The sequence below is a fragment of the Saccopteryx bilineata genome, chromosome 4 (assembly GCF_036850765.1).
Source record: "Saccopteryx bilineata isolate mSacBil1 chromosome 4, mSacBil1_pri_phased_curated, whole genome shotgun sequence".
Classification (NCBI taxonomy): Eukaryota; Metazoa; Chordata; class Mammalia; order Chiroptera; family Emballonuridae; genus Saccopteryx; species Saccopteryx bilineata.
The window spans coordinates 192,315,990-192,330,730 of record NC_089493.1 but is presented as its reverse complement, the minus strand read 5'-3'; the positions used below and the strand labels follow the sequence as shown (position 1 = coordinate 192,330,730).

The 14,741-nt window shown below is 54.2% G+C and overlaps 1 protein-coding gene across 1 annotated transcript in view; it reads left to right on the top strand.

Annotated features, from left to right (window-relative positions):
• The window catches only part of STK10 (serine/threonine kinase 10), a 93,332-nt gene that overhangs the window by 12,733 nt on the left and 65,858 nt on the right, over positions 1-14,741 (top strand). Inside the window, exon 2 of the mRNA XM_066273281.1 lies at positions 7,572-7,736. Coding sequence (XP_066129378.1) covers positions 7,572-7,736 — 165 coding nt within the window. The remainder of the gene's footprint in view (positions 1-7,571; positions 7,737-14,741) is intronic.

Sequence of the window (14,741 nt, the reverse complement as noted above, 5' to 3'; positions counted from 1 at the left end):
TCTTTCTCCTCTTATGTGGAGGGCGTCATTTCTCTCTGTTTGCAAGGAGGTGCAGACACCCAATTCATTCATCCATCTACCTGCCAATCTTCCCTCCTTCTCTCCCTCTCATCCCTCCACCCACCCACCCTCCCTGCCATCTATCCATCCACCCACCTGCCCACCCTCCCATCTACCCACCCACTCCCTCCCCCACCTACCTGTCTGCCCACCATTCTCCGTCTTCCCCGTGACCTGCCTCCCCATCTCTCTACTGCCCGTCTGTGCCAGGCTCTGTGGGGCAGCCTGAAACAAGTCGTCGTAGGCTGAGCCGTTCGGAGCTCACAGCCAGGTTAGAGAGGAACTCGGGACACGAATGACCGTGGCACCAGGTGGTCGGTGATAGGAAGGGGTGAAGAGACTCCAGTGGGGGCGGTGGGAAGGAGTTCTGGGAGCATTTCGTGGGGTGGGCTCTGGTCCGGTTAGACCTGGCGGAAGGGTTAAACTCGGGTGGGGGAAGGCAGTCAGGTGGAGGGAGGGCGTGAAGAAAGGCGGAAGTAGGTAGCATAGTGGGATGGGTGCGGGGAGATAGTGGAATCCTGGACAGGTAGACGTGGGCACATCACCAGGGCGGTGAGCACCAGGCCAAGGGAGTGTGGGCTTCATCGTGTCCGCGGCTGGGGGCCGCTGGAGGTGTGTCCTGGGAGCGCCGGGGTTGGAGGCGGTGGAGGAGGAGGCGGCGGGGAAGCAGGACTGGCCACACAAGCAGCTTCTGGTGGGGAGGAGCCACTGAGGGGAAGCAGCCCCGGGCAGACAGCGAAACCTGAGTTCAAGTCCTGGCAGCCTCTTTTTAGCGGTGTGACCTGGGACAGGCCGCAGTCTCTACCTGGCCCTTCATTTTCTGTTCTGGTGGAGGAGGTGGCAGGCAGTCCCTCTGCCTCAGGGACTTCTGCTGGGACAAGGCAGGGTGCTCCTTACCCTGCCCCGGGACTACAGGGGGCCTTGGCGGGCCTTTCTTAGCCACAGGCCCGCAGGACTCAAGCCCCCGGAAGGCCCCGTGCTGTGGTGCGTACCCGGCTTCGCTCTGTGACTGACTCGTGCCCGCCAGCCAGGGGCGCTTTTGGAATCTGAACCCGAGGCCACAGTGGCCGGCCTTCCTGGCTCTGTGCCGCCCTCCGACCACCCTGCTGTAGTCTGCGTCGGGCCCTTCCCCTGCCTGTGGCCGGTTCTGTCGGGACCCTGGTTCCCTCTGACCCTGGTCAGATGCCCTCCCTCAATCCAGGCCTTTCCTGCGACTGGCAGCAGTCACCACCATGCAGGGACACCACCGCTGCTGTGTATTTTGGGACCCAGACCAAGCCCCTCTTTGGTTCCAGGGGCCGGAACTGCATTGGACACATGCCCGGCACAGCCGTCCGTCCGGAATCCAGAGGACAGGGAGAACGGAAAGCGTTAGCCTTGACTGCTCCGTTCTTTGGCTCTGACCCACAGGCCCAGGCTGCTCATCTGACGGGTCAGCTAGGAGCCGTCCCTCGCGCCGGGTTGCTAGGAGACCTCACTAGCAAGTGATCTCCCCTGAGCTGCCTCTTCCCACTCTCTGCTCCCAGCCCTTTGCTCCTTCCCAGGAAAAGAAATACCTGTTTCTGAGGCTGAGGTGGGGATATGGGATGGGGTTTTTAAGAATACGTTTGGGTTTTTTGTTTTGTTTTTTGTTTTTTCCTTGTGCAGCCTCGTGTGCAAGGCTGCCTACTAGAACTTCCTGCAGGAATTGGAGTGTACTGTATCTGTTTTATTCAGGATGGTAGCTGCTCACCTCAGATGGTGATTAAGCACTTGAACTGTGTGTGGCTAATGCAAGTGGGGAATTAAATTGTCATTTCATGTAATTTACGTGGCCACGGTGTCGCATGTAGCCACCATGTTGAACAGTGCAGCTCAGGTGGGTTCCTGAGAGGATAGGCAAGGTCAGGATGAAGTGGTCACTGTCTGGACACCAGCCCAGTCTGTCCTCACTGGGACCCCTGCGGATAATTGCCAGGGGTCACTGGGTGCAGTCACCGTCTAAGAGCCACTGGCTTCGTTACGCTGTGTGTCTGGCTTGCCTCTCTGTGTAGGCGCAGTTTTCCCAAAGTGATAACCTCGCTGTAATTTTATTATCCTGCTTTGTTGACTTACTACTTTTTGGCTTAATTACTTCTTCTTATTACTATGTCATCTTCCTATTTATTATTTTAAAGGATTGCTTACTATCCCACTGAGTTAATCCCGCCCTTCTCTCTCTCTCTCTCTCTTTTTTTTTTTTTTACAGAGACAGAGAGAGAGTCAGAGATAGGGATAGATAGGGACAGACAGACAGGAACGGAGAGAGATGAGAAGCATCAATCATCAGTTTTTCGTAGCGACACCTTAGTTGTTCATTGATTGCTTTCTTATATGTGCCTTGACCGTGGGGCTACAGCAGACCGAGTAACCCCTTGCTCGAGCCAGCGACCTTGGGTCCAAGCTGGTGAGCTTTGATCAAACCAGATGAGCCTGCACTGAAGCTGGAGGCCTCGGGGTCTCGAACCTGGGTCCTCTACATCCCAGTCCGACAGTCTATCCACTGCGCCACCGCCTGGTCAGACAAACCCATCATTGTCTTTTTTTTATTATTATTCATTTTTAGAGAGGAGAGAGAGGAGAGAGAGACAGAGAGAGAGAAAGGGGGAGGAGCTGGAAGCATCAACTCCCATATGTGCCTTGATCAGGCAAGCCCAGGGTTTTGAACCGGCGACCTCAGCATTTCTAGGTCGACGCTTTATCCACTGCGCCACCACAGATCAGGCCCCATCGTTGTCTTAACAGTTGAACAGCTAAGGTTATTTCCACTTTTTGGCCATTATTATGGATTAATATGAAGATGATCTTAGTACATTAACATTTTAAAAAAAATTATTGATGGTTTTTAGAGAGAAGTGGAAAGGGGCGGGGTAGAAACATCAATGTGTTGTTACACATATTTTGGCATGCATTGATTAGTTCTTGTATGTGCTGTGACTGGGGAGTGAACTTGCAACCTTGGCGTATTGGTTTGATGCTCTAAGCATCTGAGCTACCCGGCCAGGGCTGATCTTAGTGCATTTCATTTGTTGCCCTTTTTGAAATTACTTTCTGGCCTTAAATGATCAAGAATGAGAGGTAGATATTAGGCTTAAGAGAAAAAAAAAGACATTTTAAAGGCTTCTATAACCTCTTGCTAAGTTTTGTCCCTAAAAGATGGAATCTGTAGTCTCGTCAGTGATGAGCACCCACTCATTTGGTCGAGAGCGCTGGGTGTTGTCGTTAGTCCTTGTCTTGTTTATTTAATAAGCGTGGAAATCCACGTTTTTGGAGGAAGATTCTTCCGGCAGAAGAATCTCATGGCTTCTGTTTGCCTGAGGCCCGTTAGTGACTGTCTGGGTTATCAGCCAGCCCCTCCGAGGGATCTCAGTGAAGGGCCCTTTCCAGCTCACAGTGCACGTGGGGGTGAAGGGGGCCCTCGTCACACGTGTCCCAGGGGCCGGAACTGCACTGGCGTGGAGAAGTACTTCCATACATATTTGTGGAACACCCCCAGAGACGGGGAGCTAATTTCCATTTTAGGGGACAGTGGCGCAAGTCCAGAGGGGGTCGAGTGGTTCACATAACTGGGGGGCAGATCGGCCTTCAGGAACAGCTGGCTGCAGGTGTTCACAGACCGCCAGCCCCCGCCCTCCTGCACGTGTGAGCCCTGTGAGCCCTGCTTCCCCGTCTTGGCCTCAGCCTCAGGCGGGCTCTCCGAAGGAGTGGTAAGATGGGTGGGCTTCAAGACCCTCCATCCTTCCCTCTGTTATTGTAGCAATCCGCCCCCCTCCCCAGAAAGAGAAAAGCCTTTTTCCTGTTACCTTTAGCACCCCCCCCCAAAAAAAAAAACAAACCAAAAAACTAACAGGTACAGCCCTGTGGTCTGTTTTGGGGCACGTGACTGTCTGCATCACTGTCTGCATCACCTGGACCAGGCGGGCTCAGCCCCTCATGAGGCCCTTGCACAGAGAGCGAGGGAGGTGGACGCCGTCCCGTTCCTCTGCTGCCCTGTTAGGACTCATCTCGGGGCAGCTCTGTGTCTCCCAGGCCTGCGTGGCCCCGGGACCATCCCCTGCGGGTTCTTGGCTCCCGTGTTCTCATTTACTCTGCTCGGGGCAGGTGGTGATCCCCTGTGTATAGATGGGGCGGCTGTCATCAGTTGGACCCTGGTCACTGCACTCACCTCTGTGGACTGTGTTTCCCCATCTGCAGCAGAGTGGGGGTTAGGGAGTTGGTGTTAGGGCTGTGGCCGGCGTTCTTTCTGGTCCCTAAGTTCTGTGATATCAGTTCTTCCTTTGGAGGAGGAGACAGGGGACACAGTGCCTTCTCGAAAAAGACACAGTGATGCCAGCCTGCAGCCTGGAGGGTAGGGGAGGGCCTGGGGGCCGTCCCCTGCTGGCTGCCCCTGTGTGGCTGACTTTCAGGAAGCCTCTAGCCTCTGGCTGGCTGGGCCCCTTGGGTGGGGTGGGGCAGGGCTCCCAGTAGGCAAGGCTGTCCCCACCTCCTCCAGGCTGGGCCCCCAGCTGCACAAGGGAGAGGATTGTTCCTGCAGAGGTGCCAACGCTAGAAAACACAAGTGGCCACTGTCTCTGCTCTCCAGGGTGTGGGCCGAGGGTTTAGCCATGCCGGCCAGCAGTGGACGGCCGGGTAGGAGCCCCAGCCCTGCCTCGGCCGGGGTGGGGGAGAGACGGACATCAGAGGCCGCTTGTTCTTTATGTGACTCCTTGTCTGTCACCTCCCACGGGTGCCTCGTCCACGTGGACCACCCTTTGCTTTCCAAGACCTTCCCTCTCCCCATGATGCCCTCAGATCAGACCACAGAGATCGTGGGCATCCCTGTGCAGAGAGGGAAACTGAGGCCCAGAGAGGACCCTTGCAGAATTCATAGGCACCTCTGGCAAAGCGGTCAGGAACATGGACTTTGAAGCCACAGAGAAAGGCCTGACTTCAGTTCCTAGCCCTTTGCAACCCTGGGCAAGTGGCTTGACCTCTCTGAGCATCACTTTTCTTATATGTAAGATGAGGCTCTTAACAGTGGTTCCATGTGGGAGTCACTTAACGGAGGGGACCGAACAGGGTACTCCCTAGTTCGGTTCCAGGCTCAGCTAGTTTTCAGGTTGCCCCCCTCCCCCGGGAGATGGGGGGCGGGCAGGAATCCCCGCCCCCCACAGTTCCAGGCCTGCCTCAGGCATAGCTGGATGCTAGTGGTACAGAAGGGCTTGGGACCATCTCCCGGGTCTCAGCAATTGTTCTGAGGCTGCATTTCATTGGCTGCCTGGATCGCATCCTTACCTGAGCTGGTCCCCGTGGTCTGATTGGCCAGGATGAGTCATCCACCCACCCACTTCCAGAGATAGGGGTGGCATTCACTCCATTGCCTCTTTGGGGCTTGGGAATGAGGGGAGGGGTTGCTCTGCTGCAGAGAAAAGTCTGGCTGGGGGTGCGTTCTGTTCGGGGAGGGCAGTGACTCCAACCCACAGATGCCCCCTCTGTGCACAGACTGCCTTGTTCACTGGAAAAGTGCCACACACTAACACGGGCTCAGTAGATAACGGTTGAGTGACTGACTATACGCAGCCGTGGGCAGTGAGAATGGGGGAGACCACAGGCCGATCCTGGGTGGGGCCTCTCCGCGCCTCTGCCTGCTCCTCTGGGAAACGGGCTCGATGGCTGACACCTGCCTGGATAGCCTGTGGGCCGATTAAATTCTGGCAGCTGCACTGTTCCCTAGCTGCCAAGTGTGCTGTCGGCTGTGGTTGGCATTTGTCCTTAGCGAAGGGAGACGGAACAGAGCAGGGAACTGGGCTCTGTCCAGGGAGGGCCTGTTGGGAAGTGATTCAGAGCCCAGGCAGGCTTGTGTTTGGGTCCGGCCTGCACTGCCCACCCCCCACTTGATGTGTGACCTGAGGCAGATCACCGTGCATCTCTGGAGCTCAGAGTCCTCTTCTGCCAATCATGCATGCTGCTGTTCGTCGCCAAGCCCTGGGTGGGAGACCAGTGAGAGGCTCCCTGGGCGCCTGCTCACGCAGGGTTCGCTGTTTTTATCATCAGCCGTCATTGCGTCCTCTGTGGCCTCCGGGAGGTGGATGGCCGCCTCGGCCAGGCTTTATTTTGGCCACGTCACTTCGTGTGCCACGGCTGCTGCTAACCCCTTCCTGGCAGGCGCCCGTCCCTGGAAGCTGAGCCAGGAGCTGGGCAGCGGTGTCCCCAGGGTGGATGGAGGCGCCCCGCCCGAGGCCCGCCCCGTGTTCAATGCTGCCTTTCAGGGCGGGTGGCAAGGCAGGCTGGGTGTGCTCCTGGGGTCTGCACCCTGCCGGGGCCTCCCCCTCCTCCAGGAGCAAACATCCCTTTGAAGGAAACCCAGAGAAAGGTGCCAGGCAGCCTCCTTCCTCCAGGCGTGGAAGGTGCTGGTGGAGGGCTGGCCTTTGCCCAGATTCTCCCCAGTGACTCCCTGGCTGGGGGCGGGGAGGGAATGGAGGGCCAGGGCCACCCGCGAAGCCTTCCACCTTAACATGGTACAGAGAGTGGAGTGCCCTTTGACCCTCTCTTCCCTCAGGCTGCTTCCCAGCCTGCTGGCAGGCAGTATCTTTCCAGAATTTTCCATGCATTTCTATTACATGTGAGCATCGACGAAAGTGTCTTTTCCAGTTTTTCTGTAAAAGGACCATGCCATGTTTATTGTTCAGTGTTGTACTTTTTTTTTTTTTTTTTTTTTTTGTATTTTTCTGAAGCTGGAAACGGGGAGAGACAGTCAGACAGACTCCCGCATGCGCCTGACCGGGATCCACCCGGCACGGCCCACCAGGGGCGACGCTCTGCCCACCAGGGGGCGATGCTCTGCCCACCAGGGGTGACGCTCTGCCTCGACCAGAGCCACTCTAGCGCCTGGGGCAGAGGCCAAGGAGCCATCCCCAGCGCCCGGGCCATCTTTGCTCCAATGGAGCCTTGGCTGCGGGAGGGAAGAGAGAGACAGAGAGGAAGGAGGGAGGGGGGTGGAGAAGCAAATGGGCGCTTCTCCTATGTGCCCTGGCCGGGAATCGAACCCAGGTCCCCCGCACGCCAGGCTGACGCTCTACCGCTGAGCCAACCGGCCAGGGCCTACTTTTTTTTTATTTTATCTTTTTATTTTTTTATATATCTATATTTTTCTGAAGTGCGAGGCAGGGAAGGAGAGAGACTCCTGCATGCGCTGACCGAGATCCACCTGGCATGCCCACTAGGGGGTGTTGCTTTGTTGCAATCGGAGCCGTTCTAGCGCCAGAGGCGGAGGCCATGGAGCCATCCTCAGCGCCTGGGCCAACTTTGCTCCAATGGAACCTCGGCTGCGGGAAGGGAAGAGAGAGACAGAGAGGAAGGAGAGGAGGAGGGGTGGAGAAGCAGATGGGTGCTTCTTCTGTGTGCCCTGACCAGGAATCAAACCCGAGACTCCTACACGCTAGGCCGCCACTCTACGAGTGAGCCAATCGGCCAGGGTCTTGTATCTGCTGACCTTCCGTGTTCCCTCTTTGTAGGCCAAGAACAAGGAGACAGGTGCCCTGGCCGCCGCCAAAGTGATTGAGACCAAGAGTGAGGAGGAGCTGGAGGACTACATCGTGGAGATTGAGATCCTGGCCACCTGCGACCACCCCTACATCGTGAAGCTTCTGGGCGCCTACTTCCACGACGCCAAGCTGTGGGTAAGGCATCGCCCGCCCGCCTGGGCCCCAGGGCTTCAGCTCTCTCTCAGCATCTGCCTGGAAGGCAGGGGCCGGGGCAGGGACAGAGGGAGGTAGGGGGCTCCTGGTCCCCTGCCGCCCCCTTTCTGCACACCCCCTCCACTTGTGGGGTTGGCTCAGAGCAGGAAGGAACTCAAAAGCCTCTGGCCTGTCCTCAAATCCTGGCTCTGCTGCTTGTAAGGTGGATAACGCTCAGTGAGTTCTTTCCTGCTCTGTGCCTCAGTTTCTCCATCTGTAAAGTGGGGATGATAGTACCTAGCCCACAGCATTGTTATAGGGATTAAATGAGGTAATTTGTGGTAGGTACTTCTTTTTCTTTTTTTTTGTGACGGAGACAGAGAGAGGGACAGGTAGGGGCAGACAGACTGGAAAGGAGAGAGATGAGAAGCATCAATTCTTTGTTGCACCACCTTAGTTCATTGATTGCTTTCTTATATATGCCTTGACTGGGGGGCTACAGCAGACCAAGTGACCCCTTGCTCAAGCCAGAGACCTTGGGCTCAAGCTGGTGAGCTTTGCTCAAATCAGATGAGCCTGTGCTCAAACTGGCGACCTCGAGGTCTTGAACCTGGGTCTTATGCATCCCAATCTGACGCTCTATCCACTGTACCACTGCTTGGTCAGGCTATGGTAGGTACTTTTTTTTTTTTGGTATTTTTCTGAAGCTGGAAACGGGGAGGCAGTCAGACAGACTCCCGCATGCGCCCGACCGGGATCCACCCGGCACGCCCACAAGGGGGCGATGCTCTGCCCATCCGGGGTGTCACTCTGTCGCAACCAGAGCCACTCTAGTGCCTGGGGCAGAGGCCAAGGAGCCATCCCCAGCGCCCGGGCCATCTTTTGCTCCAATGGAGCCTTGGCTGCGGGAGGGGAAGAAAGAGACAGAGAGGAAGGAGAGGGGGGAGGGGTGGAGAAGCAGATGGGCGCTTCTCCTGTGTGCCCTGGCCGGGAATCGAACCTGGGACTTCTGCACGCCAGGCTGACGCTCTACCACTGAGCCAACCGGTCAGGGCCTTATGGTAGGTACTTCTAAGAGCATCTGGCACAGATAAGAGGTGAGTGAACAGTTGTGTGGTGTTGGCTACTGTGTTACTTGTACCAGTAAAATCGTTACTACCACTGCGTTGCTGCCACGTGGGTGTTCCTTCCAATGGCAGCCCTAAGGAAGGGAAGCCTTTAACAGCCCCCCCTCTTCCGTCTGTGCACAGGGCAGGTGCAGCTTCGAGCCCCCCTTCCAAACGCAGCATCGCCCGTCCCCTCACGAGGTGTCCCGGGGTGCCCTGGTTTTTCTCGGACTGGCCTGCCCTGCATACTGTCTCCCCTCTTGACGTTCTCGTTGGTGTTCATGCCTCTCTGTTGAAAAACCCCACACTTCCTAGACGGCTCGTGTCTCACCAGACGTTTTCTCAGCCAGTATTTTATATGTAAACAGCGTGTTTGTATCCTCAAAACCCAGTACAATTGTAACAAAACGGTGTGCTGGCGACTTCTCTGGTGCATTCTGGATGCAATTGGAAGGCTGGTGGAGTCACAAGTGGATGCTCTGTGGAGCTTGCCCCGGCTCGGTGGACTGGAGTCCCCCGGGGGGGCGGGACTGGGCGTGGCCTTTCTCTTGGCACTGCACGTAGCGGGGTTACTGACAGCTGTGAGTGATGCCTTGGGGGCCAGCAGGGGGTGTTTTCAGCATGTCACCTCCTAGCGTGCTAGTTTCCAATGCGTGGAAACAGTGTCACTATGTTTTAGTTACATTTTAAGAAATCAGTGGGAGTTTGGAGTTGACATGTGATGCTTTACAATTTTTCCACATAAAATAATGGGAAATAGACTCCTGCTTAGCTTTTTTTTAATTTTTTTATTTTGTTGCACAGAATGCCTGAGTTTTAGGAGTAGAACTATTCATGTTTAACGTGGAAATTTGGGAAAAGGATCCTGTGGCCTCAGACAGCAAGGAAGGTTTAGAAAGGCTGTGTTGAAGGTCACGCCTCTGTTCAGCAGGGAGGAAGGAAGCAAGGCCGTCTCCGAGGTTGGGTGCGAACTGGACCCCACCCGGAGCTCTGGCCACTAAAACTGGCTCCCGCCTTCCCCGTGACACAGGGCAAGTTCCCTTCCTTCTCTGAGTGTCTCCTCAGGGGGTCTCCTAGTTGTCACTGGGGGGGGGGTAAAACCACTGCCACCACCTGGTGTCAGCTGAAGCCTCAAAGCCCTTCCTCATCCACTGTCTCCCAGCACTTCGGGAGGTGAGCAGGGCATGGAGACTGGTCACCCTTTCCCAGAGGAAGGGACAGAGGTCCAGGGAGGGCGGACCCCTCGCACAGGGTCACACAGCTGAGGCCCCTGAAGCTGCTGCCTACGGGTTTTCTCTGTCCTGATTCATGGAGCCGCTTTTTAAAATGTTCTTTCTGTCTTTTAAGAAATTAAACGATTACAGTGGACCCTTGAACAGCACAAGTTTGAACCGCGCAGTTAATATGTGGATTTTTTTCCAATAAATACCTCTACTGTCTTCTATCTGAGGTTGGGTGTCCGCAGATGTGGAGGGCTACCGCTGTGCATTGTCCTGCGCCATTTTATACAGGGGACAGTCAGCACCCGCAGATTTGGGTACAGCGGGGACCCTGGAACCGATTCCCCATGGATATCCAGGGACAACTAGTGCGGTTTGGGGGAGTTGGAAGTTACAAGCAGATTTTCAACTGCTTGGTGTCGGCACCCCTAACCCCTGCATTGTTCAGGAGTCAGCTGTGATGTATATGGTCATCAGGGGAAAATGAGAGTATGTAGAAAAGCTAAACAAACAAAAAAAGATGAATACCACCCAAATTTTTATACCAGAGATAACCACCGATAACGCTTGGAATGTGTTTTCCTAGGCGGTTCCTATAGACACACACTCCCCATACCCACAGGGTTTGAAAAAGGATGGATTTGTACCATACCTGTTACTCTCTTTAAACCTTTCAGCCTATTCTTTTTGTGTAAGATACATTTTGTGTAAGATTCCGTGTCAGTAGGGATTAGACCTGCTTCTTGACTGTTGTATAGAATTCCATCTTCTGACCGTGCTGTGTTCTACTGAGGAGCAATCCTTCCCTTTTATTTTTATTTTTGGTTATAAAGAACTCTGGTGGACATCTTTGAATTTCTGTGTTGTTGCCTGAGGACCTCTTTAGGAGAACTTGAAAGGGTTTTAAGTGTCCGCCGCCACACCGGCCCTGCAGAGCCACATTTGATGTTATACAAAGGGGTTTCCCCATCTCCCCACTCCCCGTCCGCCCATTAATCTGTCCGTCCGTCCTGCCGTCCATCCACACAAGCCTGGATGGGACTGCTGGTTATGTGTCCATTAAGGAAAAACACTGCCTTTGATGTGTCTGTGCCCATTACTGATGGTGGCTGGTGGTACCAAGGTCATGACTTTCTCGGGTCCCACAGCAGTAGCCAGTTGTTATCAAGGGCGAACTGTGTGTGCTACGTGGATGGTGCCATTTCTTCTTCCTTCTGCGACATTGTTATCACCATCTTACAGATGAGAACAAGAAACAAAGAGGCTAAGCGCCCCCCTCCCCCGCCCCTGCCCCCAAGGTCACATGGCCAGAAAGGGGCTGAACTGGAACACCAGATAGCGATAAAGGACACTTTGTAACTGGACTGTAACCGTCTGAGGTTATTTAAATAGATACAGCAGAATGTTTTTGTCCTGGAGTTGTCACTTTAGGCTGGTCTTTTATCACTCAGAGCTGCTGCTATAGCAGAACCGGGTTCTTACCCTCCCGTTTTTGTAGCTGCCCCGACAGCTGCTTACATTTGCTACTTTGTAAACCTTGTAAAGCGCTAGCTCCTCATTTTGGGGACTTGTTTAGACCTTGTGAAATCAAGGAGGGTGGATCCAGTGGGACAGAGGGCTTCAGGCAGAAAGGACGGCACAGGCAGTGGCCTGGAGGCAGGAAGGCGTGGCCTGCTTGGGGGGTGGGCAGACTAGGGTTTGGGCTGTACATGGTCGAAATCGAGAGTGGGGAAAGTCATTGGAGGAGGTGTTGCGCAGGGCCTTGAATGCCGAGGTGAAGAGTTTGCACTTGATCTTTTTGGTCTGTTCTCCAAGTACAGCCCTCGGCCCCCAGAGCAGTTCCTGGGACCTTGTTAGCAATGCAAAATATCAGGTCCCAGCCCAGACCTGCTGAATTCGGGGACTCTGGGGTGGTGCCCAGTAATCTGTGTTTCTATGTGATGGGTGCTTGCTTAAGGTTGAGAACTAGTGTTTTAGGTAACAGGGACCCAGGGAAAATTTTCCCAGGGGAAAGACCCATGTTCTGTGTTTTAGAGAGAACTTATGTTTGAGGGAGCAAGATTAAAAGCGTTAAATTAAGGCTGGTAAGGCAGTGAGTGGTAAGGACAGGCGAGGCCAGAAGCCCATGGATGGAATATGGGAATGTCACTGAGTCAGGACAGGCTTCAGAGGAAGGAGCATTTGAACTGGACCTTGAAGGATGCATAGGAGTTCTCCAGAGGGCTACGAGACTCTCAGGTGAGGGATGGCATGTGCGGAAGAGTGGGGGGGGGGATGTCTTGTTCTGTGATACAGGGTTGAGGGGTACACCGACCTTGCGGGATGGTTCTTGGCCCGTTTCGTGGCCAGGATCGGGCCTCAGGCGGGGCTGTAGAAGCCAGCTTTTCGGTGTGGGCGTCTTTGACAAAACCAATCCTAGACCGGGAGGTCTGCTCTCTGGGACTTTGGGATGAGAAGTTGGTGGTTGCCTAAGTGTCTTTGGCCCCTTCCCCGACATGACATCCAAGGACAGACTTTCCCCCTGGGCGGGGCAGAGGTCATCCACCACGCCACCTGCCTACAATCTGACAAGATTAGCTCATTTCCCCCCCTAGAATTTGTCATCCCAGCAGAACCCTGTCAGTGGTTTCTTATGACCGCTTCTGCTTTTGAACATCAAATGGCACAAGTGGAGGGAGAAAGCCCCAAATGGTTCTGGACCAGTGCCACCCCATTGAAATACAATAGAAATATAATTATAGGCCCTGGCCGGTTGGCTCAGTGGTAGAGCGTCGGCCTGGCGTGCAGAAGTCCCAGGTTCAATTCCCGGCCAGGGCACACAGGAGAGGCGCCCATCTGCTTCTCCACCCCTCTCCCTCTCCTTCCTCTCTGTCTCTCTCTTCCCCTCTCGCAGCCGAGGCTCCATTGGAGCAAAGATGGCCCGGGCGCTGGGGATGGCTCCTTGGCCTCTGCCCCAGGCGCTAGAGTGGTGACAGAGCGATGCCCCGGATGGGCAGAGCATCGCCTCCTGGTGGGCGTGCCGGGTGGATCCCGGTCGGGCGCATGCGGGAGTCTGTCTGATTGTCTCTTCCCGTTTCCAGCTTCAGAAAAATACAAAAAAAAAAAATAAAAATAAATAAATAAATAAATATAATTAATATAATTAATTATAAATGTTCTAATAGCCACAGTAAAAAGAGAAAAAACAAACAAACAAAAAACAACCCCAGGTAAAATTAGTCTAAATAATATTATTTACTTAACCTGGCATATCAAAAATATTATCATTCTGACATGTAAAAATTATTGAGATAATTTACTTAAAAAAAAATTTCTAAGCCTTCAGATCCAGTGTGCATTTTACTTACAGCACATCTCAAGGCAGGGGCTGAATTTTCCTCCGAAATCTACGTTGAGATGTCGTGAAGCTTATGGTAGACAAAAGAGTCACATCCCCAGTGTTCCAACATTCTTTTTAAAATTTTTTTTGATTGATTTTAGAAAGAGGAAGAGAGAGAGAGAGAGACAGAGACACACAGAATGACCTGTTCTGTCATAGATCTGTCCCTGTATGTGCTCTGACCGGGGATCGAACCAGCAACCTCTGTGCTTCAGGATGATGCTCTTACCAACCAAGCTATCTGGCCAGGGCCCAGCATCCTCACATGTTTCCCAATAACAGAATCCCATGTCAGCTTTTAAATTTAAGTTAAATTGAAAGTGAATAGAATGATCAATTTTCAACACCAGCCACATTTCGAGTGTTTGATACCCACATGTGGCCAGCGGCTTACCGTTTGGGACAGTGCAGACCGTGCAGCTCCGGACGCATAGCCAGGTCCCCGAAAGGTAGGGAGTTCAGGAAACCCTGGGCTGGCCGACCTTGTGAATGTGCCCTGGGTTCTGATGGCCCCCAGCGTCACCCTGCCCCCACCTCCCACCCTGCAGCCCTGACCCAGATTTCGGTTCCTGGGAACGTCTTTCAAGGGTCGGACCCTTTTCCTACATGTACTGTGTGCGTGAGAGAGAATGGCATTTTTGGAAAATGTTGAACAATCAGTCCCCTGGGAAGAATAGCCCTGGCTTACAGCGTCTGCCAATTTCTGACGTGACTAGTCCTGCCGCGGTTGAGTGTCAGGCTACATAGGTCACGTCACGGACACAGAGTTGGGAAGGATGTGCCGGCCGTGGTGAGGTGTTTCTGCCGTACAGGTAGAGGAGACGAAAATCGCTTCAAGAGCATCACTAACAGGAGAACACAGTCAAAGAATTAGGAAGGTGATGTGTTTTTGAGTATTTATCATCTTTGTTTTTAATATGATTTTTTTTTTTTTTGGTATTTTTCTGAAGCTGGAAAACGGGGATAGACAGTCAGACAGACTCCCACATGCGCCCGACCGGGATCCACCCGGCACGCCCACCAGGGGGCGACGCTCTGCCCACCAGGGGGCGATGCTCTGCCCCTCCGGGGCGTCGCTCTGTCGCAACCAGAACCACTCCAGCGCCTGGGGCAGAGACCAAGGAGCCATCCCCAGCGCCCGGGCCATCTTTGCTCCAATGGAGCCTCGGCTGCGGGAGGGGAAGAGAGAGAGAAGAAGGAGAGGGGGAGGGGTGAGAAGCAGATGGGCGCCTCTCGTGTGTGCCCTGGCCGGGAATCGAACCTAGGACTTCTGCATGCCAGGCCAACGCTCTACCACTGAGCC